Here is a 26,448-nt window from a genome sequence, read left to right as displayed (position 1 = left end):
TTAAATACATTCCCATTATTGTTCAACCCTTACTGTCACCCAACATTCCATCTTCCCAAACTGAAACTCTACCCATTAAACACTTGTCTCTCATTTATCTCTACCCCCAGTGGTATTTAGCCTTGATATGAAGATATTTGATTTTAAAATAGTGAAGGTACATTCTGTAGGTGGGCCCTAAGAGTGGGTTTACTTGGTTAATTAAGCTATGAAGATGACAAAGCCATGTTCTTTCTACATGCAAGTCTCTTGTCTAGGTAATTCCATAAGCGATTTTTCACAAAGCAATTACGAGAACTTTTAGAAAATATGTAAAATCTAAAATTCTATCCTTAAGAATTATTAGCAAAAAACTGCTAATAATAATGCAGAATTCATTTATACAGCTTAATCATTGAACCTCAGCTTGGGTACATTTAGATCAGACTTTCTCAACCCTGACACTATTGGAATTTTGGAACCTGATAATTCTTTGTTGTGGGAGCCTGTCCTATGTATTGTAACATGTTTGGCAGAATCCTTGGCCTCTGCTATCTCACAGGGGTGACAACTGAAAATGTCCTTTGACATTGCCTAATGTCCCTGTGGAGCAAAACTGTCCCTGGTTGAGAAGCATTGATCTAAATAATCCCATTAAAGTATTTTATTTTGGAATCATTTAAGATTTCAGAAAAGTTGCCAAGTATAGTTTCCATATACTCTTTACCCATCTTCCCATACTATTAACACCTCACATACCTTGACATAATTTAGTTGGTCAAAACCAAGGCATTAATATTAATTAGTACAACACTGTCAACTAAACTACAGACTCTTCATTCATCACGTTTTTCCACGGATGTCGCGTTCATGGTCTAGGATCCAATTCAGGATACTACATCTCATTTAAGATAATACCATCTTAAAGAAAAATGGTTGAAGAATAAATACTTGCTACAGACAATGCTGGACACGATAGACACACTTCACCTTGCTACTATTTTTACAAGTTTATGCCTTCCTTGTTCATGAGATTTTCCTGTCATGTCTAAAGCTCTTGTTTTCCAAAAGTAAGGAAGCATTCTACAGTTCGTGCATCCATAAAAACATGACCTTCAGACAAATGACCTTTATAGGTATATCTAACAAGTAACTCAGAGAAGGCAATGGCACCCCACTCCAGTACTCTTGCCTGGAAAATCCCATGGACAGAGGAGCCTGATAGGCTGCAGTCCATGGGGTCACGAAGAGTCGGACACTTACTGAGTGACTTCACTTTCACTTTTCACTTTCATGCATTGGAGAAGGAAATGGCAACCCACTCCAGTGTTCTTGCCTGGAGAATCCCAGGGACGGCGGAGCCTGGTGGGCTGCCGTCTATGGGGTCGCACAGAGTCGGACACGACTGAAGCGTCTTAGCAGCAGCAGCAACAGGTAACTAGTTTGATGATGAAAAAGTATATGCCACAGAATTCCATTGTAATGAAGCTGCCAGGAAGTGGAAATGGCAAGGCAAGTGGAAATGGCAAAATGAACACTGTTCACTTTGTAATCAGGCCCAGCTGTGGCCATGGCAAATTAAGTTCTTTGCAAGTCAGACCAAGGTGTTTCCCTGACAAAACTGGAATGATAATTGGCTTTCTATCAGTTTGTAGAAAACATGAAGGAAAGGATTTTATCTATGTAAATACCTCCAGACATTTACTCACTGTTGAGGGGAGACCACTTGGACATTTACATGTAAGAGATTATTATAGTCATCCTTGAGATACTGAGAGTTCTTCTTCTATAGGTCAGGTTATGGTATGCTTTCTGTCTCGTGATAGGTGTAGTGAGCAAAATGTACCCAAATAACACATGGTTTTTAAATCCCACCTTCTTTTTAAAAATTTTTAATTGGAGAATAATTGCTTTACAATGTGTTGGTTTCTGCCATACAAAAATGTGAATCAGCCATAAGTATGTATGTGTACCCTCCTCCTGAACCTCCCTCCCACTCCCCACAACATCCCATACCTCTGGGGTGTCGCAGTGCACCGGGTTGAGCTCCCTACATCAATTGTCAAATTCCCACTAGCTATCTCTTTTACATGTGTAATGTTTATGTTTCAGTGCTACTCTTTTAATATGATATTTTAAACTCCACCTTTTTGAAGAAAGGGAGCCTACACCACAGGGCTTCAATTCAGACAAACATAGACTTAAATCCTGGCTTGGTCAATTTGTTAACTAGCATGAATTTCTTGACTTTTCTGACTCTTAGTTTCCTCATCTCTTAAATGGCTATTTATTAAGAAGAATTAAATATCATATAAAAAGGGCAGGATCAAGAGTCCATGCTCAAGAAATGGTGGCTATTATGACCAAAGACGTTATTTGCTGGGTCTGTGATGCTGTATCTCCTATAAAATGCCTTATAGCTTTATTAATTTATTGATTATAAGAATTTATTGCCTGGTTCAACAATTGAAATAATCCTTGTTTACTACAAAGAAGCTCTTCTCCTAATGGTCACATCTCCATTATTCTTTTCTTTTAGAAGCACCTTTGACACAGAAAGTGCCTAAATGTCAGCCCTGGGAGAAACTGCAGAATTCAAGATGTGTTTGTAAAATGCCCTATGAATGTGGGTAAGCTCTGTTTTATTCTCTGTTTTATTTTATTCAAATTAGATTGAATGATTTCTTAGATGCTAGTCTCTGTTGGATCAAAGGTGTTACTGACCAAGGATCAAGGTCCTTCACATTTCAATCCAGTCCATCTGCTGCCTGTTTTTGCCTGGATCACCAGGGCTGACCATTGGTGGTGTTGGGCAGTGAGAGTGGAGTCTGGCTGGTGAGAAAGGCTGAAGGATTACTTAAGGCTGCTTGTTTTCTGTATAAAATGGGACAAAATAACAAAACCTGAGGATTTAGAGTTTGAGGAGATTAGGGCTGAAATTCCCTTGAGACATAAACTTTTTTTTTTAATCGTTTATTTATTTTTGGCTGTGCTGGGTCTTCGTTGCTGCAAGCAGAGGCTACTCTCTAGTCGTGGTGTACACGTTTCTCTTTGCCATGGCTTCTCTTGTTGCAGAGCACGACCTTTAGGGCACACAGGCTCAGTAGTGTCGGCTCCCAGGCTCTAGAGCACAAGCTCAGTAGTTGTGGTGCATGGGCTTAGTTATGCGTAGCATGTGGGATCTTCCTGGATTGGAGATTGAACCAGTCTCTCTTGCATGGGCAGGCTGATTCTTTACCACTGAGCTACCAGGGAAGCCCCAGAGACATAAACTCTTAAAGCAATACCGACAGAGAAAAAAGCAGCTGCTTTTCTAATTCTTGAAATATGTTTCTAGATTTGCATTCCAAGAACACCATCCCACTTGAAATCACTCCTTTGTAGAAATATAGCTGAAGTAATTACTAAGTGTTGGGTACAGATGGCATGATTAAATTAGGACCAGAGGAGCTTTATTGGTGGGACTATTTACAGAAATGTGGGTCGAGTAAAGAAAACTGCACACGACAGGGCAGTATTCCTGAACTGGTAGAAGCTGAACTGAACTGGTTTACATTTTTTTCCACGCCTAAGTCAGAAGTTGTGAGAGAGGAGCATTTATGAAAACCTGTTGACAGAGGGTTAGTTGAGGAGTTGAGTCTCTCATTCTAGGGGCTTCAGAGATGCCTAGGAGTGAGCCAGGGGAATAAACACCCCAACTGTACTCTCTTTCCTCCCTCCTTTTCTGCCAGAACCCCACAATGATCAAACACTCCTGAAGTTAGAGGACAAGGAAGTCTATTGATGTGGTCCGTACGCTTCAGCTTCCCAGGCAGGGTGAAGAAGAGAGGAGGATGAATCTGGAGAGGCAAATAGGAAACATCCAGTCCCTAGGACTTACTGACCACCTCTAAGGTTAACAATCAAAACACAAATTTATTGGCCAATTACTTGGCTTTCAGTTAGTGTGGTCATCAAAACACATATCCAACTCCTTGAATACCTACATTGGGTGGTGATGACTAAGGGGTATCCTATAAGAAGTAAATTTTTGTGTGAAGAATATATAGCCAAATAACATAAATGGAAATTGTAAAAATAAAAAAAAAAAAGGAAAGAAAAGATAAAGGAGAAAAAGGAAACAAACACACAAAAAAGTTCAGCCCAGAATCTTCTGACTGTGCTGTTATTCTCTGTTAATCATTGTTTACTTTGATTCACCTTCATCTTCCTTTCAACTTCTTTGCTTCATTGAGTTGATCTGCAGCCTGTTGTTTATACACATGGGAAGAGTTTTAATGTCTGATATGGGCTTCCCAGATGGCCCAAGTGGTAAAGAATCCACCTGCCAATGCAGGAGACGCAAGAGACATGGGTTTGATCCCTGGGTGGGGAAGATCGCCTGCAGTAGGAAATGGCAATCTGCTCAAGTATTCTTGCCTGGAAAATTCCATGGACAGACGAGCCTGTCCTCTGGGCTCCTCCATGGAGCCGCAGTCCATGGGGTTGCAAAGAGTCAGACACAACTGAGCGACTGAATGTGCACTGATAACAAGGGAGATGGCTTGTAAGTTCTTTGCCGTTTAAGCTGTTCTAAGTACTTCTATTTAAAGTTTAAATAAACAGATTAAAAAAAAGATACAAGGATTTGTTTCCATTATGTATTTCTGTATTTCTTTGTCCAAACAAATTTAGCTCTTGGTTAGAGAAGAAAACATTAGAGCTAAATATATGTAAGTAAATATAGATTCTGTCTGTTATTCAAAAATGCCTTTTGTTGTCTAAGGTTTCACTACAGTAATGGCATCCTTACCCATCAGTATTCAGATAAGTGGTTGTTTTTATTAGTGACATTTCAAATACTGGCACTTTTTTAGCACCAATGCATAAGGAAAAAAATTAACACATTTCATGGAAATATTTCTAAACTATTTTGTAAACATAGATACTTTAAAAATAGCATTGAAAGATAGAGTTCATCTTCCCTTGAGAATTCAGTCATCAGCTGTGGATAATGCTATCATGTGGACATGAACTCTCAGGGCTGCTGGGCTGGGAAGAGCTGCTTTCTTCTACAGTTAGTGGTCCCATTTTTTCAAAATTTATTTATTTTTTAATTGAAGGATAATTGCTTTACAGAATTTAGTTGTTTTCTGTCAAACTTCAACATGAATCAGCCATAGGTATCAGTTTAGTTCAGTTCAGTCGCTTAGTTGTGTCCGACTCTTTGTGACCCCATGAACCACAGCACGCCAGGCCTACCTGTCCATCACCAACTCCCGGAGTCCACCCAGACCCATGTCCATTGAGTCGGTGATGCCATCCAGCCATCTCATCCTCTGTCGTCCTCTTCTCCTGCCCTCAGTCACATGGTCGCATTTGACTTTGGTCCCTCCGAGTGCGTGTGTGTGTGCTAAGTCACTTCAGTTGTGTCTGACTCTTTGCAGCCCTATGGACTGCAGCCCGCCAGGTTCCTCTGCCTATGGAATTCTCCAGGCAAGAATACTGGAGTGGGTTGCCATGCCCTCCTCCAGTGATCTTTGCTAATTTTCTGTCTCCTCCTTTGTCATCAATCTACCTGTTGCTAACAGACCATTGCCTTCTCTTTTAATTTGCTGTATCTGATCTGTTCTAAATGAAACTAGATCGACACCAGATATCTAAGATTATAAAACTTGTGAGCAAATAAATAGCAAAATATGTTCATTTTGAAGACTGAAGGGGATTGGGCCCTTAGAAATATGGGGGATTTGAGTTTCTGTCCCCTCATTTGGCTGCGGGAGACAACATCTGAGCACTGAATCCAGAGCCTCACCTTTCACTTTTCATTCTTAGCTTTGAGGAAAGAAAATTTTGTAAAGGAAGTAATTTAAAAATGTTGTTTCAGGTCCTCGTTGGATGTATGTGCTCGAGATGAGAGAAGCAAAAGGATACTGCCTCTGACCATTTGCAAGATGCATGTTCTCCAGTGCCAGGGTAGAAATTACACCGTGGCTGGTAGGGAGAGCTGCACTCTGCCTGCATTGGCTGAAAAAGCTTGCGGTGTGTGTCCACTATGGGAAAAATGTGATGGTAAGGGACATTTCATATTTGTGACTATAAAAATACTTCAGTAGTAGGAGTGAAGTTTTCAAACATGTAGTGTGCTATTTTAGCAACAGATGAAAGCACATCCCTAAGTATGTCAAAGACTCAGACTGGTCTGAGTTTGAAGCCTGGCATCAGGCTCAGAACCTACTTACTCTGGAGTGAAATGCCTCCCTTGCCTGGTCCTGTATACTGGAGCAGGTAGACATTCCCTTCTCCAGGGGATCTTCCTGACCCAGGGATTGAACCCCAGTCTCCTGCTATCCCCATTATCCTCCCCCGCTGCCTTCCCTGAGGAGGGGAAGTAGTGGATAAAGAATCCTCCCTGGTGGTCTGAACTTGTTGGGTCACTCAGTCGTGTCTGACTCTTTGAGACCCAGTGGATAGTAGACTGCCAGGTTCCTCTGTCCATGGAATTCTCCAGGCAAGAGTGCTGGAGTGGGTTGCCATTTCCTTCTCCAGGGGATCTTCCTGACCCAGGGATCGAACCCAGGTTGACTGCATTGCAGGCAGATTTGTTACTGTCTGAGCCAGCAGGGAAGATCTGATGGCCTGAATGTCCTCCCAAATATCACATTCCACCTTCATGATTTTTGCTCTGTTCTTGTATTATCCATATTATGTATTCATTAAAAAAGAAACAGCCTCACATAAAAATAACAGTTTTTAAAAGAGGAAACTTTATAGCTCATCTTTAATAGGAAATATCCCTTACCATAAATATTAGGTAACCATAAAAATGTCTTCCCAGGTGGCTCAGTGGTAAAGAATCTGCCTGCCAAGCGGGAGACAAGGGTTTGATCCCTGGGTTGGGGAGATCCCCCGGAAGAGGGCATGGCAACCCATTCCAGTATTCTTGCCTGGAGAATCCCATGGACAGAGGACCCTGGTGGGCTACAGTCCATGGGGTCACAAAGAGTCAGACATGACCTAGCGACTTAGCAACAACAAAGGGGGCATGTTGGAAGCACACCAGTGCCAGGCTGACACTTTCTCCTAGAAGCAATCAGAAGGATGTGATGAAAAAGGAGGTACTACTTGCTGGTCTCCTGTCCTGGCGTCCTGGTGGTAACAGTGATCTTGACAACCACACCAGGGGCCCCACCTCTGAGGGGGAAGAGCTGAGTTGTCCAAGCCAGGCCTCGGTCCTCAGTTTCCCCATCTATAAATCTGGGAGCCTGATGGTGCTTTCTGGATCTGTAAGGTCTCTACCAGCTCCTCAGGGCCTCCCGCTCCTGGCTGGTACCCCCTGGGCATCTTTCCCCTCACCCCTGTCCCACTGGCAGCAGAGGCAGTGACACATAAAACGCTATGGCCATCCGTGTCTGCGACACTTTCGGTTTGGCAGTCATCACAGCCTGCTGGCTGACCTGGTTACCCTCCTTCAGGGGATGCCTGGCCGGTGTATTCCAGCATCACCCCTTCAGTGCCCACACCGCTTTCCTTCCCACCCATTTCTGTTTGGTCTTTACGGGGTATGAGGCCTTTTGGGTTTCACGTCCTCTCTCTCAAAGCAAGTTAATTCTCCTTTTCTTTGTCTCCCTCTGAGGCTTGCCGCCCGGCTCTTTGCTGAGGTCTCCGCCTTCAGTCTGGGCGTTGAGGGGTCACATCATGTTTGGGGCCCCCCTGGGCAGCACCTGAAGGAGAGAACCGCCCCATGGGTGTCCAGTCGACAGGAAGCCTGGCACCAGCCTCAGAGTGTTTGGGGCCCCCCTGGGCAGCACCTGAAGAGAGAACCGCCCCATGAGCGTCCAGTCGACAGGAAGCCTGGCACCAGCCTCAGAACTTGCTTACTCTGGAGCAAAATGCCTCCCTTTACTGGAGCAGGTTGCCATTCCCTGCGCCATGGGATCTTCCTGACCCAGGGATTGAACCCGGGTCTCCTGCATTACAGGCAGATTATTTACCGTCTGAGCCACCAGGGAAGCCCACACTTGGGGTGGGGCAGGTAATGGGTGACAGGAACACCGGTAGCTCTCCAGTCACCACTTGCATAACTTTGGATGGGATGCGCCTGGCCTTCCTCATCTCCACCAGGTGCCGTTAAGCCTCTCTCGTTTCTTTTTACAGCCGAGGGCAGCGAATGTGTCTGCAGAGCCGCCTCGGAGTGCGAGGAAGCAGGATTTAGCGTCTGCGTAGAAGTGAACGGCAGGGAGCAGACAATGACCGAGTGCGAGGCCGGCGTCCTGAGATGCAGAGGACTGAGCATCTCCGTCACAGGCATCCGGCCCTGCGCCGCCGAGGCCGCGTAGTTGCCGGCGCCTGAGGTCCGGCTCACCGTCCCGCAGGCGCTGTGGCTGAACTAAAGCTCTGCACAGCCAGCCCTGTAGACGGCTTCCCAGCACGCAGGCCCATTCTTTCTCCTTCCCCTCCGTGTCCCCTTCCCCCAACTCGACCCCCTGCATAATCCCACAGCTCTTTGTCCTCCCAAACCCGAATTCAGATCTTCTTTCTCTTCTCTTTCTAAAAAATGTCAGTCTGAAGGATATTGATGAACCTTTGCAGATGTTTTGTACTTCTCTGGACCTTGCCTTTTTTTTTTTTTTTTTTTAATCTGAAAATTAGAGGGTTAGACTAGAGAAATTTCAATGCTCTATGATTGTTCTAAGTATGATTGACTCCACTCATGAGCCAGAATACATTCTACAAATTGATTAGGAAAACAGAGAGATTAGAGAGGCTGGCTTCACTCAGTGAAACCGAATACAAGGGGACCTGGAATGGAGGAAGACAGATAAAATTATTCCATCCCAAATGGTAATCCTTCACCCTGTTGACCCAGGCAGGACACCTGGAGATCCCTATTCTTATCAGGAGGTTGAATCACCCATCATCAAAGTGGAATCCGTTATGTGATGAACAAATACAATTCAGGCTTCTCTCTGGAGCTTTTCTTTAGTATGTGCCAAATTCAAGACCTGTAATTTGCCTTCCTCTTCTCTCTCTCTCTCTCTTTTTTTTTTTTTGGTAGGAAGCATCATTTATGCTTGAGCTATTGAGTGATTGCATATTTGGGTGAAGAGTGTTCTTTAATACGGATACACACCTAGATTTTTCCGGGGACTCTACAGGTAGACCCATTTGAAGCATTAGCTTTCTATTTATCCCCTATTCATCTTTCATCAAAACAAAATAGCAGCTGTAGGAGGTTAAATCAGTGGGCTTCAATGGGATTTAAAATGTGTGTTTATATATGAATAATATCTGTATTTTCTGATTAATTTTAATAAAACTTTAGTTTAAATCACAATGATTTTAAAACTCATTAAAGATACCATTCTTTGACATTAAAAAAAAAATCTGTGTTATGTTTAATTTTAAAGAATCTTGCCATGAAGGATGGCTAATGTGCTCTTTTTTACATTTAAAGCACTTTAAATTACTTTGTTGAGGTATGATTGACATGTAAAGGGCTGTACATGAGTTTGGGGATAAGTATACATCTGTGAGAAACTTCCCAGGTGGTGCTAGTGGTAAAGAACCCACCTGCCAATGCAGGAGACATAAGAGATGTGGGTTCGATCCCTGGGTAGGGAAGATCCCTGGGAGGAGGGCATGGCAACCCACTCCAGTATTCTTGCCTGGAGGATCCCATGGACAGAGGAGCCTGGTGGGCTACAGTCCAAAGAGTCAGACATGACTGAAGCGATCTAGCATGCACGCATTCATACATGTGTGAAAACATCACTACCATCAAGATCATAAACATATCTATCACCTCCCAAAGTTCCCTCCCACCCCCATTGTAATTATTATTATTATCATGATACGAACAGAAAGAAGACTTACATAAATCTTTCCCCTTAGAAAATTTTAAATATACATTACAGCATTGTTAGCTATACACAATGTGTTGTATAGGAGATCTCTGCTGCTGCTGCTGCTGCTAAGTTGCTTCAGTTGTGTCCGACTCTGTGCGACCCCATAGACGGCGGCCCATTAGGCTCCTCTGTCCCTGGGATTCTCCAGGCAAGAATACTGGAGTGGGTTGCCATTTCCTTCTCCAATGAATGAAAGTAAAAAGTGAAAGTGAAGTCACTCCATCGTGTCCAACTCTTAGTGACCCCATGGACTGCAGCCCACCAGGCTCCTCCATCCATGGATTTTCCAGGCAAGAGTACTGGAGTGGGGTGCCATTGCCCTCTCTGATAGGAGATCTCTAGAACTCCTTTATCTTGTATAACTGAAACTTGATATCCTTTGACCATCACCTCCCCATTTTCCCTGCCCCTAGCCCTAGGCATCCATCATTCTACTCTCTGCTTCCATGAGTTTGACTGTTTTAGATACCTTGTATAAGTGAGATCATGCTCTATTTATATTTTTGTGTCTGGCTTATTTCATTTAGCACACTATCCTCCAGGTTCTATCCTGGATGAGTGAATAATTGGTGGCTAAACAGGGACCAGTGAATGAAATTGGACAGAGATGCTGTATTGAAATACTAAATTTCATGCTTTTTTTTTTTTTTCTTTTCTGAACATCCTTATCCTTGGCTTTTTCTCAGCCCACCAGGCTCCCCTGTCCCTGGGATTCTCTAGGCAAGAACACCGGAGTGGGTTGCCATTTCCTCCAATGCATGAAAGTGAAAAGTGAAAGTGAAGTCGCTCAGTCGTGTCCAACTCTTAACGACCCCGTGGATTGCAGCCTAACAGGCTCCTCCGTCCATGGGATTTTCCAAGCAAGAGTACTGGAGTGGGGTGCCATTGCCTTCTCCGCTAGTTGGACAGAGACATTCACAATTCTCTATGAGAGAATTAGGACCCTGGCAGCAGGGCTACAGGAAGAAAGTAACTTACAACATTAAAAATCTTTTGAGATTTCTAAAATGAGTTCTTGAACATCTAAGGAGAAGGTTTTAGGAAAGCTGGAAGGACTGTTTATGTCATGAAAACTGATGCAATGAGAACAGAGGCAATGGGAGAATGCCCTCGTCTGCCTCTCCCTCTGCCTCAGACCAGGTGAGGGGCACCTGGCTGGGATCTAGCCTTGGAGGAGAAGGCAGAAAATGCTGAAGTGAAAGTTGTTTGGACCTACTGGGGGACAGAGGGAGAGGAGGGAATTGGCTCAGGCATTAACTCGCTGCAGGGAGCTCCATGGGAGCCCAGTCACGTCCGACCGGCCATCACTCACCATTTCAGTGGGCCCTGTGAGTCACCTGGGCAGAGAAGCTGCTTTGGAAGTTCTCCTAATTGCACTGGACTGTGTCTTCTTGCGACACTCCACACATTTCCTAACAATTGACCAACAGAAGTGCTGTTTATCAATGCCCTGAGATTTAATGAGCCCCATCCTAACTGCTCTGTTTGGAACTTCCCTCCCAGCAGCAACAGTCCAGGATGGTTGTAATCCCCCGAAACAGAGGGAAGGTTCTTGGTATTCAGGTGGGGTATGGTGGGGATGTAGAATGGCAAGGGGGATGTCTGAAAAATGTCCCCTGGAACTCTGAGTTTCCTAACAACAAGCCAGGTGAATGGCTCATTTGATTGAGGGCACCCCCTCTCAGCTGAGCAGGTCATGGCTAATCTCAGCTTCACATGGAACTTGCAAGACCATGCCTTTGGTGAGTAGCTATTCAGAGCTGCAGGTGCTGAGCAGCTGGGTTTCTCAGTGTTCCTTGAAACAGCTGCACCATAGGCTGTTAATTACTTTTGCTTTTGGTTAAGGTATGTATATTTATCAATATTTTTGGACCGACCCCACAGTTTATCATTTGCTCTATATTTTTTTCTGTACTACCAATATTTCTTATGCCCTCATACCCACACACATACTGACCTACTACAGGCATCTGGATTATTTGTAAGATGGGTGTAATAGCTAGTGACAGTGGTCATCATAAACTTGAAGATAAATGAAGGTCCTATATACTTAGGATGTTCAAGTGTATCTATGGCTCTTTCTTTGTCTGAGGTAGGATAGGAGGAGGAGACACAAGAGGAAAGAAGATAAATGAAAAGAAGAGAGAGGGAGAGAAAGATGGAGGGAGAGAGAGAGGAGGGGAGAGAGAGAGAGGGAAAAGAAAAGATTGGAGCATCCTTAGTACAGGAGTAGCAGAACTGAGCTGCATCATTAACCCTGCTACCTACCGTGTACCAGGACTTTTCTTCCTTGATGGACTAAAGTGGATTCAATACTTTAGCTAGAAACGGAATGACCTGTTCTCTTTCAGAACACTGAGCCAGAAAGCAACCGCAGTAGGAGGCAATTTCCTCCTAATATCTGAGAAACCCGAGGTATATGCATGCTTTTCAATTACCTTGGTCTTTCAGGCAGTTCACACATTTGGGGACAAGAAAGCTGATGGCATGATAGGAGTCCCTGCTGTGACAACCAAAGCACTTGCAATTTGTCTTTTTATTTATTCCTGTCATGCAAAGCTCCAGATTGATTCTCAAAACATCAATCACGTAAAAAAAAATTTGCTTTATTAGCTAAGGGTTAACAAGACTAGATTAGAAGACTGTTGTTTCAGAAAGGGTGGGCTGAAGGTGAAAGGATGGGCAGAAGAAAGAACAATAAAGTGCTTTTTGATTTACAGGCTGAAGACAATTTCCTGAGAAAGGACAAACATTAAGTACTTTTCTGTTATCACTATTATTTCTGTGCATCCCTACAAGAGGTGGCTAGTACTGAATCCCAGGGGAGGGGCCTCAGGTACACCACAGATCAATGATGCTCACGACAGAGAAGCACTGACAGAATAAATCAGATGTGCTGCTGAATAACTGTGTGTTATGCAAGAATCTGCTGACCAAGTGGGCTGGGAATACAGACAGGTCAAAGGACTTTTCTATAATGGTGGAGTGGAATTTTCTTATCAAGGGAAAGTTTTACCAGACATTCTTAGGAGAAAGTGATTAACGTGGAGGTCCCAGGATTGGTGTATTACTATATCATATGCAACCCAAGTGTGAACCATGATGGTAGTTCATAAAGGGCTCCCACTGACCTCCAGAAACTCTTCTCTGTACAGACGCTGAGCACCATGCGGGGGGGGGGGGAGGTGGGGGTGGGCAGTGGCGTGAATCTTGAAGTCAGGTGTGATGTAAACCTGGACATGCTCACTAATGGGATCACTGTGGCCCCATAGGATTAAATACTTCAGTAGGAAGATGAGAAGTTTTCCAAAGTATCTCGAGCCTCTTACAAATGCAATGATCGGCTGTTTACCAAGGACATGGTGCACAGATTCATTAGATGTGAGGGGAAGTCACATTTGGAGAGATCTTGTCTCCAAGTCTCCTCTGGACTGGTGGGAGTAGGGACTTGACGATATGGCTCTGTGCCCCGTGTGGCTCAGGACACTGGCTGTATATGCTCAATAACACTGCCATTTTACAGTTACTTTCCATTGTCACATAGTTGGTCTGCAGACCTAATCTGGAAATGGTTCTTATGCTTCCCAGAGTGGTACTCATCCATTTCCATATAGTGCTGGTACCTTGACTGTCCTGTGACCCGTGCTGTTGTGTTTGAGTTGGGTCTTTCCAGGCAGGGGCTGGTTCATGTGCTACGTGAGAGTGTTCTCTTAAGACACCCACAGGGCAGGTATTCTGAATACTTGGATTTAAGTAGATACGCTTTGTCTTTTTGTGCTGTGAAAGTGTGGGCCTCCTAATTCTCTCCCTTCTGTTTTTGCAATATTGTTAGGAATTTTGAATCATGTCCCCTGTTGGAGGACTGACTGAGGGTGAGGATGTTTGCACTTGAGAACAGTGGTACAGAATGAGGCAGAGGACTTAAGGAGGAAGCAGAAATTCCTGAGATCTAAATGATATTGATAGGACCTCTCTGGTGGTCCAGTGGTTAAGAGTCCACCTTGCAATGTGAGGGACACGGATTTGATCTCTGGTTGGGGAACTAAAGATGCCACGTGCCCCTTGCACTGTGGCTGAGCCAGTGTGTGGCAAGGAAAGATCCCGCATGACAAAATGAAGATCCTGCATGCTGCAAGAAAGACCTGACCCAGTCAAATAAATGAATATTTAAAAAAAATTATTGACAAAAAGCCTAAGTTCTGGAAAAGTTGATCTTGGGATGCTGGCTTATTAGGAGACTGTTGATCCTGATTCTGAGAGTGGAAGTGGCTGCCGCTGACAGTCCCCTGGGATGCAGAATGGGACTTCTAATCTGTGGTGAACAGTCCTTTTTTTCCATTTTAGTGGGTAAAAGAGCAAGATGTCTTAGTTCTGGCTGCTGTAACATACTACCATAGACTGGAAGGTTTAAACAGTCCTGGAGGCTGGACAGTCCAAGATCAAGTTCCCAGCAGATTGGGCCTCCAGTGAGGGCCCTTCTCCTGGTTTGCAGACAACTGCTTTCTTATTGTGTCTTCACATGGTGGATGGGGAGCTCTGGTCTCCTCCTCTTCTTATAAAGGCACCAAACCCTCACGGGGGTCTGCCCTTATGACTTCTGACCTCATTTAAACCTAATTACTCCCAAAGGTTCCATCTCCAAATACCATCACCTTGGGGATTAAGGCTTCAACATATGGATTTTGATGAGACACCTTTAGTCCATAGAAGAGACCATAAACTGCTGTGATTTATTGGTCAAACCTGTTGCTTCTTCCAGTGGGTTGGTGAGGAATCTTATCTTACGAGCTTGCCCTTTGGCAATCTTGGCAAACAATGTAAATAGAGCAGAGCAGATTTATGGAAACTGACACATCCTCTCTGCATATTCTTGGAGACATTTTTCTCTCACATTATAAAGCCAGTGTTTTGAATGTCTAATACAGGTCCCAAGGAACTCAGGCTGGGATATACCATCTCTTCTGAAAAGCAACACTGGAACTCAGTCTTGGGCTGTGGAATATAAAAACCTGAATGCAGGAAAGGAGCAACATTAATATTAAAACCTAAACCTGCTGGGAGCAATTTATATATATATTAGCTCATTTAATCAGCTTAATGACACTGTGAATAACTACTATTATTAGTCTCATTTTACAAATAAGAAAATGGAGGCATAGAGAAACTCAGTGATTTACCCAACTTACACAGATAACAATTAGAGGAAACAGAATTCAAATTCAAGCCCTTTTGTTTGGTAGATCACACTCTTAACCACTATTTTGATATATTGTAGGTAGGCAGTAGTTATTGCAATAGGTAGCAATAGCATGACAATAGCGTTTCTTGTTGATTCAAGGGCTTCCCTGGTGGCTCAGTGGTAAAGAATCCACCTGCCAATGCAGAAGACATGGGTTCAGTCCCTGTGATGGGAAGATCCCCTGGAGAAGGAAACGGCAACCCTCTCCCGTATTCTTGCCTGGGAAATTCTATGAACAGAGGAGCCTGGCGGGCTACAGTCTATGGGGTTGCAAAGAGTCAGACATGACTTGGCAACTAAACAACAACAACTGGTTCTAAAATTTTTGTTATACTTGGTCTTATTAAAAAAATAAACCAACATTCAAGATAAGATTTGGTTACTGGAATGAAAACACAGTAATTTCCATAGCGCTTTTAAAAAGATTCAGCTGTGTAAATATGATGACTTCCTCAAACTGATCTTTTAAAATGGATCGAAATAAATGTTTTTCTAATGCTCCATGAATCTGCTGTGTGTGTTTCAATGTGTCTATGGTTATACCTGGCTTCCCAAGTGGTACAGTGGTAAGTAATATGCCTCCCAATGCAGGAGATGCACGAGACAGGTTCTATTCCTGGGTTGGGAAGATCACCTGAAATAGGGAACAGGAACCCACTCCAGTATTCTTTCCTGGAAAATTCCATAGACAGAGGAGCCTGAATAGCTACAGTCCATGGGGTTGTTGGAGGAAGAGGGACCCCTTCCAGGGCCCAAAACTGGGCTCTTGTCTAACACTTGGAAGTGAATTGTCTGAGGAAACACATGTGCTGACAAAGCAAGAGATTTTATGGGGAAAGGGCACCCAGGCAGAGAGCAGTAGGGTAAAGGAACCCAGGAGAACTGCTCTGCCACATGGCTCACAGTCTCGGGTCTTATAGTGATGGGATTAGTTTCTGGGTTGTCTTTTGCCAATCATTTTAATTCAGAGTCCTTCCTGGTGGTGCACGCCTTGTTCAGCCAAGATGGATGCCAGCAAGGATTCTGGGGGGTGGTCGGACATGTGGTGTCTCCTTTTGGCCTTTCCCAAACTCTTCCAGTTGGTGGTGGCTTATTAGTTCCCTGTTCCTTACCGGGACCTCCTGTCCCCCCAAAAAATGCAGCTGTGACTTCAAACCAATACACAGTTCTATTTGATTTCATCTTGAATATGTGTATGCATACCTGAAATATTTAAGAGGCCAGTTTTGATTAATGAATATTTGATATTTCTGAATGTTTTAGATGAACAGCAATAAAAAATATTGTGCGTAGAATGCCAAAAAAAAAAAAAAAAAAAGATAAATAAATAAAGGATAAGAACATTCATTCAGCCTCCTTGACCTTCCCTGAGTCCCAAAGACCAGATTCAAATGGTTTCTATTCAGGGAAGGGAGGGGATACAGAAACAGAAGAGGAACGATCAAATGGTCCTGGTTCCTACTCAAGAAATATGCATAACAATGTCTTTGAGTTCTTCTGCAGAACTGGGGCCCCCACCGAGGTGGAGGATGGTAACTTCAGGCTAAACACAAGAGTCTTGGGGCACCACTCTGTTGCCTCACCACCAACCAATCAGAAAAAAGTCTAACACCCTGCAGCCCTCTCCCCAGATGTTGCCTTCTGTTTCTGGGGACCAGTAATGACCATCCTGTTAGGTCTCCTGTTTGGCCCCTGTCTATTTCATCTCTGAGAGGAGCCAACAGTTTCAAGCTAAATTGCTGTTATTACAAGGGTGAATGCTGTTTTCAGGCAAAGAATACCTTGACTTAGATCAGGTAGAGAGAGACATCTGCTCTGCTAGGCATGTCTATGACCATGCACAGCAGGAAGAAGTTACAGAAGCAAGAGACCTCCGCCTCAATTCCCAAGTATCTGGAGTATGAAGTCTCTCAGAGGGGAGTTGTTAGGGGAAGCACACTGACTGAAACCACCCACCCTGGCCAGGCACCATAGTAACCATTTACGTGAGTTGTTTTAAGACAGGAGGTCCCAGTAAGGAACATGGAACTAATAAGCCACCACCAACTGGAAGAGTTCGGGAAAGGTCAAAAGGAGACACCACATGTCCAACCACCTCCCAGAATCCTTGCTGGCATCCATCTTGGTTGAACAAGGCGTGCACCACCAGGAAGGACTCTGAGTCAGAATGATTGGCTAAGGACAACCTGGAAACTAATCCCATCACCATAAAACCTGAGACTGCAAGCCATGTGGCAGAGCAGTTTTCCTGGGTTTCCTTACCCTACTGCTCTCCACCAGGGTGCCCTTTCCCCACATAATCTCTTGCTTTGTGAGCACATATGTATCCTTGAACAATTCACTTCCGAGTGTTAGACAAGAGCCCAGTTTTGGGCCCTGGAAGGGGTCCCCCTTCCTGCAACAGGATCACAAAGAATGAACACAATCGAGCGACTGAGTACATTCGCACATGTGGGCATATCTACCTAGAAATATGTCTATTGTGATTTTATCCTAAGGATATGAAACTTTAATAAACATTGACTTTTTAATTAAATAACATTAATTTTCTAAATATTTTGGAGATTTCAAAATATCTTTCTGTTATTGATTTCTAGTTCAATTCCACTGTGGTTATAGAACATGCTTTGAATGATTTCAATCCTTTTAAATTTACGGAGATTTGTCTTATGGTTCAAAATATGATCTAGTTTGGTGAATGCTCCATTTGCACGTGCAACTTCTGTTGCAGTTCAGTTGAGTGTTCCACAATGTCAATAAGGTCAAGTTGGTAGTGTTGTTCAAGTCTTCTGTATCCTTATTGATCTTCAGCCTGCTTGTTCTATCAGATATTGAGAGTGTTGTGTAGATTTATCTATTTCTTCTTTCAATTCCATCAGTTTTGCTTCATGTATTTTGAATCCCCATTATTAGGTGCAAAAACTTTTAGGATTATTCTGTCCTCTTGATAAACTGACCCGTTTGTTGCCATCAAACATCTACTTGTATCTGATATATTCTTTGTTTTGCAGTCTACTTTGTCTGGTATTAACATAGCTACTCCAGTTTCCCTTTGATTATTGAAGTAGTATGTATAAACTCTGTGCATATAAGTAGACTTTATTTGTTAGGGTCCTCCAAATAAACATGTATAAATATATACATGTACATATAAAATAAGTTTTATTATTAGGAGTTGGCTTATGTGATTATGAAAGCTAAGAAGTCCAATGATCTACCATTGCATGCTATAGACCCTAAAGCCCCTGGTGTACATTTCAGTTTGACTCTGAAGGCCTGAGACTCAGGAGTGCCAGTGGTTAATTCTCATTCCAATGCCAGGAGGAGACCAATGTCAGCTCAAGCATTCAAGTAGAGAGAGAAAATTCAACATTTCTCTTTCTATTTGAGCCCTCAATGGGTTGGGTGATCCTCATCTATATTGAGGAGGCCAATCTGCTTCATTCTAGCCACTTTCAAATGGGAATCTCTTCTGGAGAAGCCCTCACAGACACACCCAGAAAAAAATGTTTAACTAGATATTTTGCATCTTGTGGCCCAGTCAAGTTGACACAGAAAATTAACCATCACAAGTCCATCCCTTATTAACTTGGCACCCATGCAGATCTCTAAGCTATACTTAATCTCCAAATGAAGATAATAATAAGGTCATAATTCCACCTAACTATCTTACATACAACTGAAAACATACTCATGCTTTCCCCAGAAAAGGAGGTAGAGAACTTGAGAGATGTTTACTTTTCTCCTTGATATACTGTAATTAAGTACTATGATGCAAAATGAACAATACTTACATACATGATGTAAAGTATGTAGCATGATAGGGAAATAAGGGAGAAAAGAAAAAAATTATATTTGCTTAATATACATGCAGAAATTCATGACAAAGCAAAGAGAAAATATTCATGACAAGTATAGCTCTCGTCTCTACTATACAGCTGGTCATGTGGTTGTAGCTGGTATTTTAGTTCTCTTCTTGAACTACCAAATCTTATTCCCTTTGCCTTGGGCAAGCACCTCAGCTAGTTGTGGTTCTTTACCTAATGGAGTGACCCACACTTTTGTTCCTAAATTGTCTGGGCCGTTAGTAGCCCTGCCTAGATTAGGTTATTGACCTTAATCACAGGGAATGGTAGCACCAAGAGAAGACCTAAAGGATCTCCTGTATTCCAGACATGCTCTTCTTTCCTTCCATTGTGGAGTAGTATTCCAGTTTCTCCTTGGTGAACAGGATCAATCACACCAGTCAGACGATTCCTTCCTTCCTTGTCTGTTGATTCAGCGGCATGAAGAGCCCAAAGTGGCCAGGTGTTAGTCTTAACTTCCTGTTCAATAGAATCATTGTTATGTTCCCTGGTGGAAATATTTACCCTCCGGAACAAAGACTTCTAGGCCTGCAGGTCATAAGATCATGGGAGCAGAAAACAGAATTTACCAATGGATTACTTGGGATAATAATAGTGAGTGACACCAGTGAGTGAGTGATGCCACTCCCGTTTCCTTCCCTTGGTTCTTGGATCTCTGAATAGTGGATGGGAGAAATCTTACCATATCCTGGATTTGGATTCAGAGCATGTACAGCCTTCTGCACATTTTTGACTAGGAGCATGTGCCTCTTGCAGCACTTCTTTTGCTGTGAAGGGAGTTCCTAGATTAGAAGCAATCCTGTATGGAATACCATGACTGTGGATAAGACATTCTGTTAGTCAACAGATGTTAGTTTTACTAGAAGTATTGGATGAAGAAAAGGCAAATCCATATCCATACTTAGTGTCAATTTCAGTAAGAACAAAGCACTGCCTCTTCTGTAATAGAAACAGTTCAATGTATTAATGTGCCATCAGGCTGACCACCCTGGGGAATGCTGCTATATTGAGGACTCAGTGTTAGTCTCTTCTGCTGGAAGATTAGTCACTCAGTGGTGGCTGTGGCCAGGTCAGCTATGTTGCTGAGTCTATGCATGACCTTACCCTTGTCACCACGGCCACTTTGTTCATGAGCCCACTGAGTGATGATGGGACTGACTGGGGAAAGAGGCTGACTGGGACTGTGTGTGCATGCTAAGTCACTTCAGTTATGTCCAATTCTTTGTGACCCCAGGGACTGTAGTCCACCAGATTCCTCTGTCCATGGGATTCTCCAGGCAAGAATGCTGGAGTGGGTTGCCATGCCCTCCTCCAGGGGATCTTCCCAACCCAGGGATCGAACTCTTATATCTCCTTCATTGGCAGGCAGATTCTTTACCACTGTGCCACCCGGGAAGCCCAACTTGTACCATAGAACAAGTCATTCTCTCTGTTTGATTATTAAAGCCCTCCACTGCTGAGATATACATTTTGGTGAGCATTTACATGGGACACAAACTTCTTCATATTTTTTTGAAAATTCAGAGAGGTTTATCCATGTTCCTGTTCCCTAAATTTCCTTGGCACCAACTTTCCAGTCATGTCTTTCCATGTTCCTGACCATCTAGAAAATCATGGACACAGCCTAAGAATCTGAGTATAATGCACACCTGGCCATTGCTCCTTCCAAGCAAAGTGAAAAACCAGATGCCCTGCTCAAAGTTCTGTCCACCTAGAGGGTTTCCCTTCCTGCTGCTTTAGAGGAAGGGCTGTGGTGTTGCAGCCATCACAGACCCATCTGTAGACCAGATCTGAGTTGTCCCTTCCTCTGTCAGCTGATCACGGCACTCATCGTGCACCAAGGGGTCATGGGCGCACAGGGGAGAAAGAGGGCAGGATAGCAGGAGGAGGGATTATGGGCATTTGGGTCACATCGTCACATAACTTACTTATGTTCTTCAGCCTGCTCAGTCCCAATCACATACACATCACTCCTATTTGATGATGGGGTGCTGCGGTGCTCATCAACTTTCTGGCTTGGTGGTCAGATAACACCCAGTTCACAAGGTGTGGCTCAGCTCACACAGTAACCTGGTGACCCACGACTAAGCGTTCCATCTCTATTAAGGCCTAGTAACAGGCAAAGAAGAGTAATTTGTTTCTTGAAAGAAGAGGAATTTGCAGAGGATGGCAGGGCTTTGCTCCAAAATACCAAAGCCTGTTGTAGCACTTCTTTTGCTGTGAAGTGAGAGGCCCACGAGGCGTTGTGCCTTTCTTGGTTGTAGGAGCAGCAGGATGCAATAATTTACTCTTCACCATAGATAGGATATCTCCACATGGTCCCATACCACTGGACCCCTAGACATGTCGCTGAGGGAGATGATCTCAGTTTAGGTAGATTTATTTCCCAACCTCAAACAAATTAAGGTCTTACCAATAACTCTAGGGTAGTTGCTATTTCTTGCTCACTAGATCCAATCAGCAATGCAATTGTGTGATGTGATATTTTGTAAAAGAGAAAGGTGATCTATATTCCTATGAATTGTTATGCCATAAATCCCACTTGAGCATATTGTGGTGTATGATCCTTTTAACACTCTGTTGAACTTAACTTGCTAACATTTTACTGAGGACTTTTGCATCTATATTAATCAGGGATATTGGTGTGTAATTTTCTTGTCTTATGGTACGCTTGTCTGGTTTTGGTATCGGAGTAATGCAGGCCTTATAAAATGAATTTGGAAGTGTTCCTTTCTCTTCTATTTTTTGGATAAGATTTTTTTTTGAGAAAGATTGATATTGATTTTCCTTTTAATGTTTGGTAGCATTCACTGGTGAAGCTGCCTAGTCCTAGACTTTTGTCTGTTGGAAGAATTTCGATTACTGATTCAATCTCCTTACTAGTAATTGACCCTGTCATTTCTTTCTTCTTTATTTTTTAAAGATTTTTTTTTATGTGGACCATTTTTAAAGTCTTTATTGAGTTTGTTACAATATTGTTTTGGTCTTTTGGCTGCACGGCATATGTGATCCTAGCTTCCTGAGTAGGGATCGAACTTGCACCCCCTGCATTAGAAGCTGAAGTCTTAATCACTGGATGGCCAGGGAAGTCTCTGTCTTTTTAAAAAATAATAGTCCCTAGTCCAAAAGGCTGTCACCTATGTCTAACTCACCAGCTTATCTACTTTGTTCATTGCATGCTAAAATACTAGTTTTTTATTTCATTACCTTGATCAAGAACTTCTTTTGATAACTTGGTTTCTTCCAAATACAGTATAACTCAATTTGTCCTCCAACATTTGGCCTTTTGCTATTTAGCTGTCTTTATCTCATAGTAACACCTTTTTGATACAGTCATGGGGCTCCATTCCACACTCTATGAAATGGTACAGATTGCAAAATGACCCAATAGACCTGTCTACCCCCATCCACAGGCCTGGCACATTCTCACCATCTCTACTCAAAGCAGAGTCAATGAGGGTTAGATGTGAGATAATTATAATTCCACTGGAATGAAAGTAAAGATAAATTTCAACTCCCCCATCTTTCTCAGAAAAATTTAAAAAGTCCTGGTGAACCTGTCCTGCAGACTAATAAGCAATTCTCCACGTTTCCCATTTTAAGATAGAATTTCTTTTTGACTGCCGTGCCAATTGAGGCATTGGTCAATTTAATCTTCAAAAGTTACTTCAGAATATGAGGAGGAAGTGGTAGGTAAGGTAGAGGGAAGGATTTCTTATCTTGTGTTTTTCTGTGGCTCTCAAACTGAAAAAGAAACTATGAGTCACATATATTTAGAAAATTGTGTTCTCCAAATTTATCTTTCTTTCAGGATAAGCACCTAATTCTATAAATAAAATCCAGGACAGTGTGTCCAGAAGGAATACAAACAAGTAATACTGTTTTGCTGGACAAATAAAGTTTGGTAAAGCAGAGGGAAGAAGCAAATGCCATTTCTCAGGTCATTTCTTAGGGGTTTCTACATGCGCACAAACACATGTATTTTTATGATGAGCCCCACTGTCCTTCCCTCACATTGCTCCTGACTCTTCCCATGTTTTATTCTGTACTGGTTTTAGGGATACTTAAAGTAAATTAAAAAGAAAGAGAAATTCTGAAGAATGATAATTCTCAGACTATAGCTGTAGAAAATTTTTTGCCAGGGAGTTTCTCTCTGTCAGGATGTAGATCAAACATTCTGATTAGCTTACAGGTTGCTAACATGTCTGACTGACATGCGTTTTCTAGTTTTATACATAGATAATCTGAAGGGTAATTATGGGGTTGGGGACTAAGTCAACTGAGAACATAACGGTGTTAGAAGATGTTTGCTATAACCTTGTTGGAGTCTCTTAAGGACTCCAGAATAAGTACCTGGTCTTGGATTTTATGTTTTAAAACTGCGGTGGTATGGGGAAAATCTCATTTAAGCAATCCCCCTGGCTTCTTTCTCTGGAAGCGTGTCTCCTCCTTCCCATTTGCGGTTTTTTGTTTTCCTGTTTTCTGGTAAAACTGCCTTCTTAGCAAAGTCAGCCAAGCTAAACGTCTCTGATTTACCAGCAGAACACTGGCTTTCACTGTTGGGTTAAAGGGCAGAGTGCTAAATTGCAAAATAATGTCATTCAGAGGGCTTCAGAGTAGTGCTGACGCATTAAGCAGTCTGTGAACACCACCGAATCTCTATCCTAAAGTAAACACAAGTTGAAACATGATTACATGTGCAAATAATGGTGAGGCAAACAGCAGGAGTAAAACTGGAAAACAAATCTGTAATTTCTTCAAGAGTGCTTGAATATATGTTTTCTCTATAACTCTATTTCCCCGAGATCTTCAAGAAGCCTCTCCCCACTGAGTAACATGCCTGTGTCTCAACCATAGAGGTGAACCACGGAGGCCAGCGGAGGATTAACCAAAAGAGAGGGATCCAGGGGTGTGGGGGTGGGCAACTCTGAGTGGATGGTAGTGTTTGGGAGGGATTAATGGAAATACTTGTTGAGGTGAGAAAATAGATCTAAATTTTTCCTGTCACACAACCTGACCGTGACTTATTCTGTACGTTATGAGAGCAAGCAAGAAGCCTTCAGTGGGAAATTACAGTCTGTAAGAGGCCGCCAGAACAGCTGAACTGGATCCTCTGACTAGAGGGGCGATGCTGTCTCCATCCCCCCAGGAAGAGCAGCAACACTCACTGAGCTAGGAATGTGCCACTTGGGGTGGGATAATCAGTTGGCTTTATATTGTCAATCATGGAATTTATGTTAAGATTTGTGATTCTAATAATAAATTTGTTACTTATTAATATTTATATTGTATAGTTGACATTCAGTTAATAATGATTCTGTGCCAGATTTCTACATTCTTTAAATGTACACTAATCTTCACAATAGCACCTTGAGGTAGATAAGTATGATCCCAGTTTCAGTTCAGTTCAGTCGTTCAGTCATGTCCAATTTTTGTGACCCCATGGACTACAGTATGCCAGGCCTCCCTGTCCATCACCAACTCCTGGAGTTTACTTTAACTCACATCCATTGAGTTGGTGATACGATGCAACAGTCTCATCCTCTGTCCTCCCCTTCTCCTCCCATCTTCAATCTTTCCCAGCATCAGGGTCCTTTCAAAGAAGTCAGTTCTTCACATCAGGTGGCTGAAGTATTGGAGTTTCAGCTTCAACATCAGTCCTTCCAATGAATATTCAGGACTGATTTCCTTTGGGATGGACTGGTTGGATTTCCTTACAGTCCAAAGGACTCTCAAGAGTCTTCTCCAACACCACAGTTCAAAAGCATCAATTCTTCAGTGGTCAGCTTTCTTTATAGTCCAACTCTCACATCCATATGTGACTACTGGAAAAAACATATCTTTGACTAGATGGACCTTTGTTGGCAAAGTCTTTGCTTTTTAAAATTCTGTCTAGGTTGGTCATACCTTTTCTTCCAAGGAGCAAGATTTTTTTAATTTCATGGCTGCAGTCACCATCTGCAGTGGTTTTGGAGCCCCCCAAATAAAATCTGTCACTGCTTCTATTGTTGGTCCATCTATTTTCCATGAAGTGATGGCACTAGATGTCATGATGTTAGTTTTCTGAATGTTGAGTTTTAAGTTAACTTTTTCACTCTCTTCTTTCATTGTCATTAAGAGGCTCTTTAGTTCTTCTTTGCTTTCTGCCATAAGGGTGGTGTCATCTGCATATATGGGGTTACTGATATTTCTCCCAGCAATCTTGAATCCAGCTTGTGCTTCATCCAGCCCAGCATTTCTCATGATGTACTCTGCATATAAGTTAAATAAGCAGGGTGACAGTATACAGCCTTGATGTACTCCTTTCCCTATTTGGAACCAGTCTGTTGTTCCATGTCCAGTTCTAACTGTTGCTCCCTGACCTGCACACAGATTTCTCAAAAGGCAGGTCAGGTGGTTGGGTATTCCCATCTCTTTAAGAATTTTCCAGAATTTGTCGTGCGTGATCCACACAATCAAAAGCTTTGGCATAGTTAATAAAGCAGAAATAGATGCTTTTCTGGAACTCTCTTGGTTTTTCTATGATCCAACAAATGTCGGCAATTTGATCTCTGGTTCCTTTGCCTTTTCTAAATCCAGCTTGGATTTAGAAAATTTCAACAGTATGTGAAGTTCATGGTTCACGTACTGTGGAAGCCTGGCCCGGAGAATTTTGAGCATTACTTTGCCAGTGTGTGAGATAATCATGCAGTAGTTCAAGCAATCTTTGGTATTGCTTTTCTTGGGATTGGAATGAAAACTGACCTTTTCCAGTCCTGTGGCCACTGCTGAGTTTTCCAAATTTGCTGGCATATTGAGTGCAGCACTTTCACAGCATCATCTTTTAAGATTTGAAATAGCTCAACTGGAATTCCATCACCTCCACTAGCTTTGCTCGTAGTAATGTCTCTTAAGGCCCACTTGACTTCGCATTCCTGGATGTCTGGCTCTAGGTGAGTGATCACACCATCGTGATTATCTGGGTCATGAAGATCTTTTTTGCACAGTTCTTCTGTGTATTCTTGCCACCTCTTCTTAATATCTTCTGCTTCTGTTAGGTCCAGACCATTTCTGTCCTTTATTGTGCCCATCTTTGCATGAAATGTTCCCTCGGTATCTCTAATTTTCTTGAAGAGATCTCTAGTCTTTCCCATTCTATTGTTTTACTCTATTTCTTTGCATTGATTGCTGAGGAAGGCTTTATTATCTCTCCTTGCTATTCTTTGGAACTTTGCATTCAAATGGATATATCTTTCCTTTTCTCCTTTGCCTTTTGCTTCTCTTATATTCACAGCTATTTGCAAGGCCTCCTCAGCCAACCATTTTGCCTTTTTGCATTTCTTTTCCTTGGGGATGGTCTTGATCCCTGCTTCCTGTACAATGTCAGAAACCTCCATCCATAGTTCTTCAGGCGCTCTGTCTGTCAGATCTAATCCCTTGAATCTGTTTGTCACTTCCACTGTATAATTATAAAGGATTTGATTTAGGTCATACCTGA

At 42.7% G+C, this 26,448-nt stretch overlaps 1 protein-coding gene across 1 annotated transcript in view; it reads left to right on the top strand.

Moving 5' to 3' along the window:
• C7 (complement C7) overlaps positions 1-9,344 on the top strand; it is a 59,279-nt gene extending 49,935 nt beyond the window's left edge. Inside the window, exons 16-18 of the mRNA XM_055554613.1 lie at positions 2,519-2,609; positions 5,846-6,030; positions 8,116-9,344. Of these exons, the coding sequence (XP_055410588.1) occupies positions 2,519-2,609; positions 5,846-6,030; positions 8,116-8,297 (458 nt within the window). The 3' untranslated portion in view covers positions 8,298-9,344. The remainder of the gene's footprint in view (positions 1-2,518; positions 2,610-5,845; positions 6,031-8,115) is intronic.
• Positions 9,345-26,448: the final 17,104 nt, after the last annotated feature.

Source organism: Bubalus kerabau, chromosome 18 (assembly GCF_029407905.1).
Source record: "Bubalus kerabau isolate K-KA32 ecotype Philippines breed swamp buffalo chromosome 18, PCC_UOA_SB_1v2, whole genome shotgun sequence".
NCBI classification, from domain to species: domain Eukaryota; kingdom Metazoa; phylum Chordata; class Mammalia; order Artiodactyla; family Bovidae; genus Bubalus; species Bubalus kerabau.
Note: the sequence above shows the minus strand (reverse complement) of the source record. Positions and strands in the feature narration are given on the sequence as shown.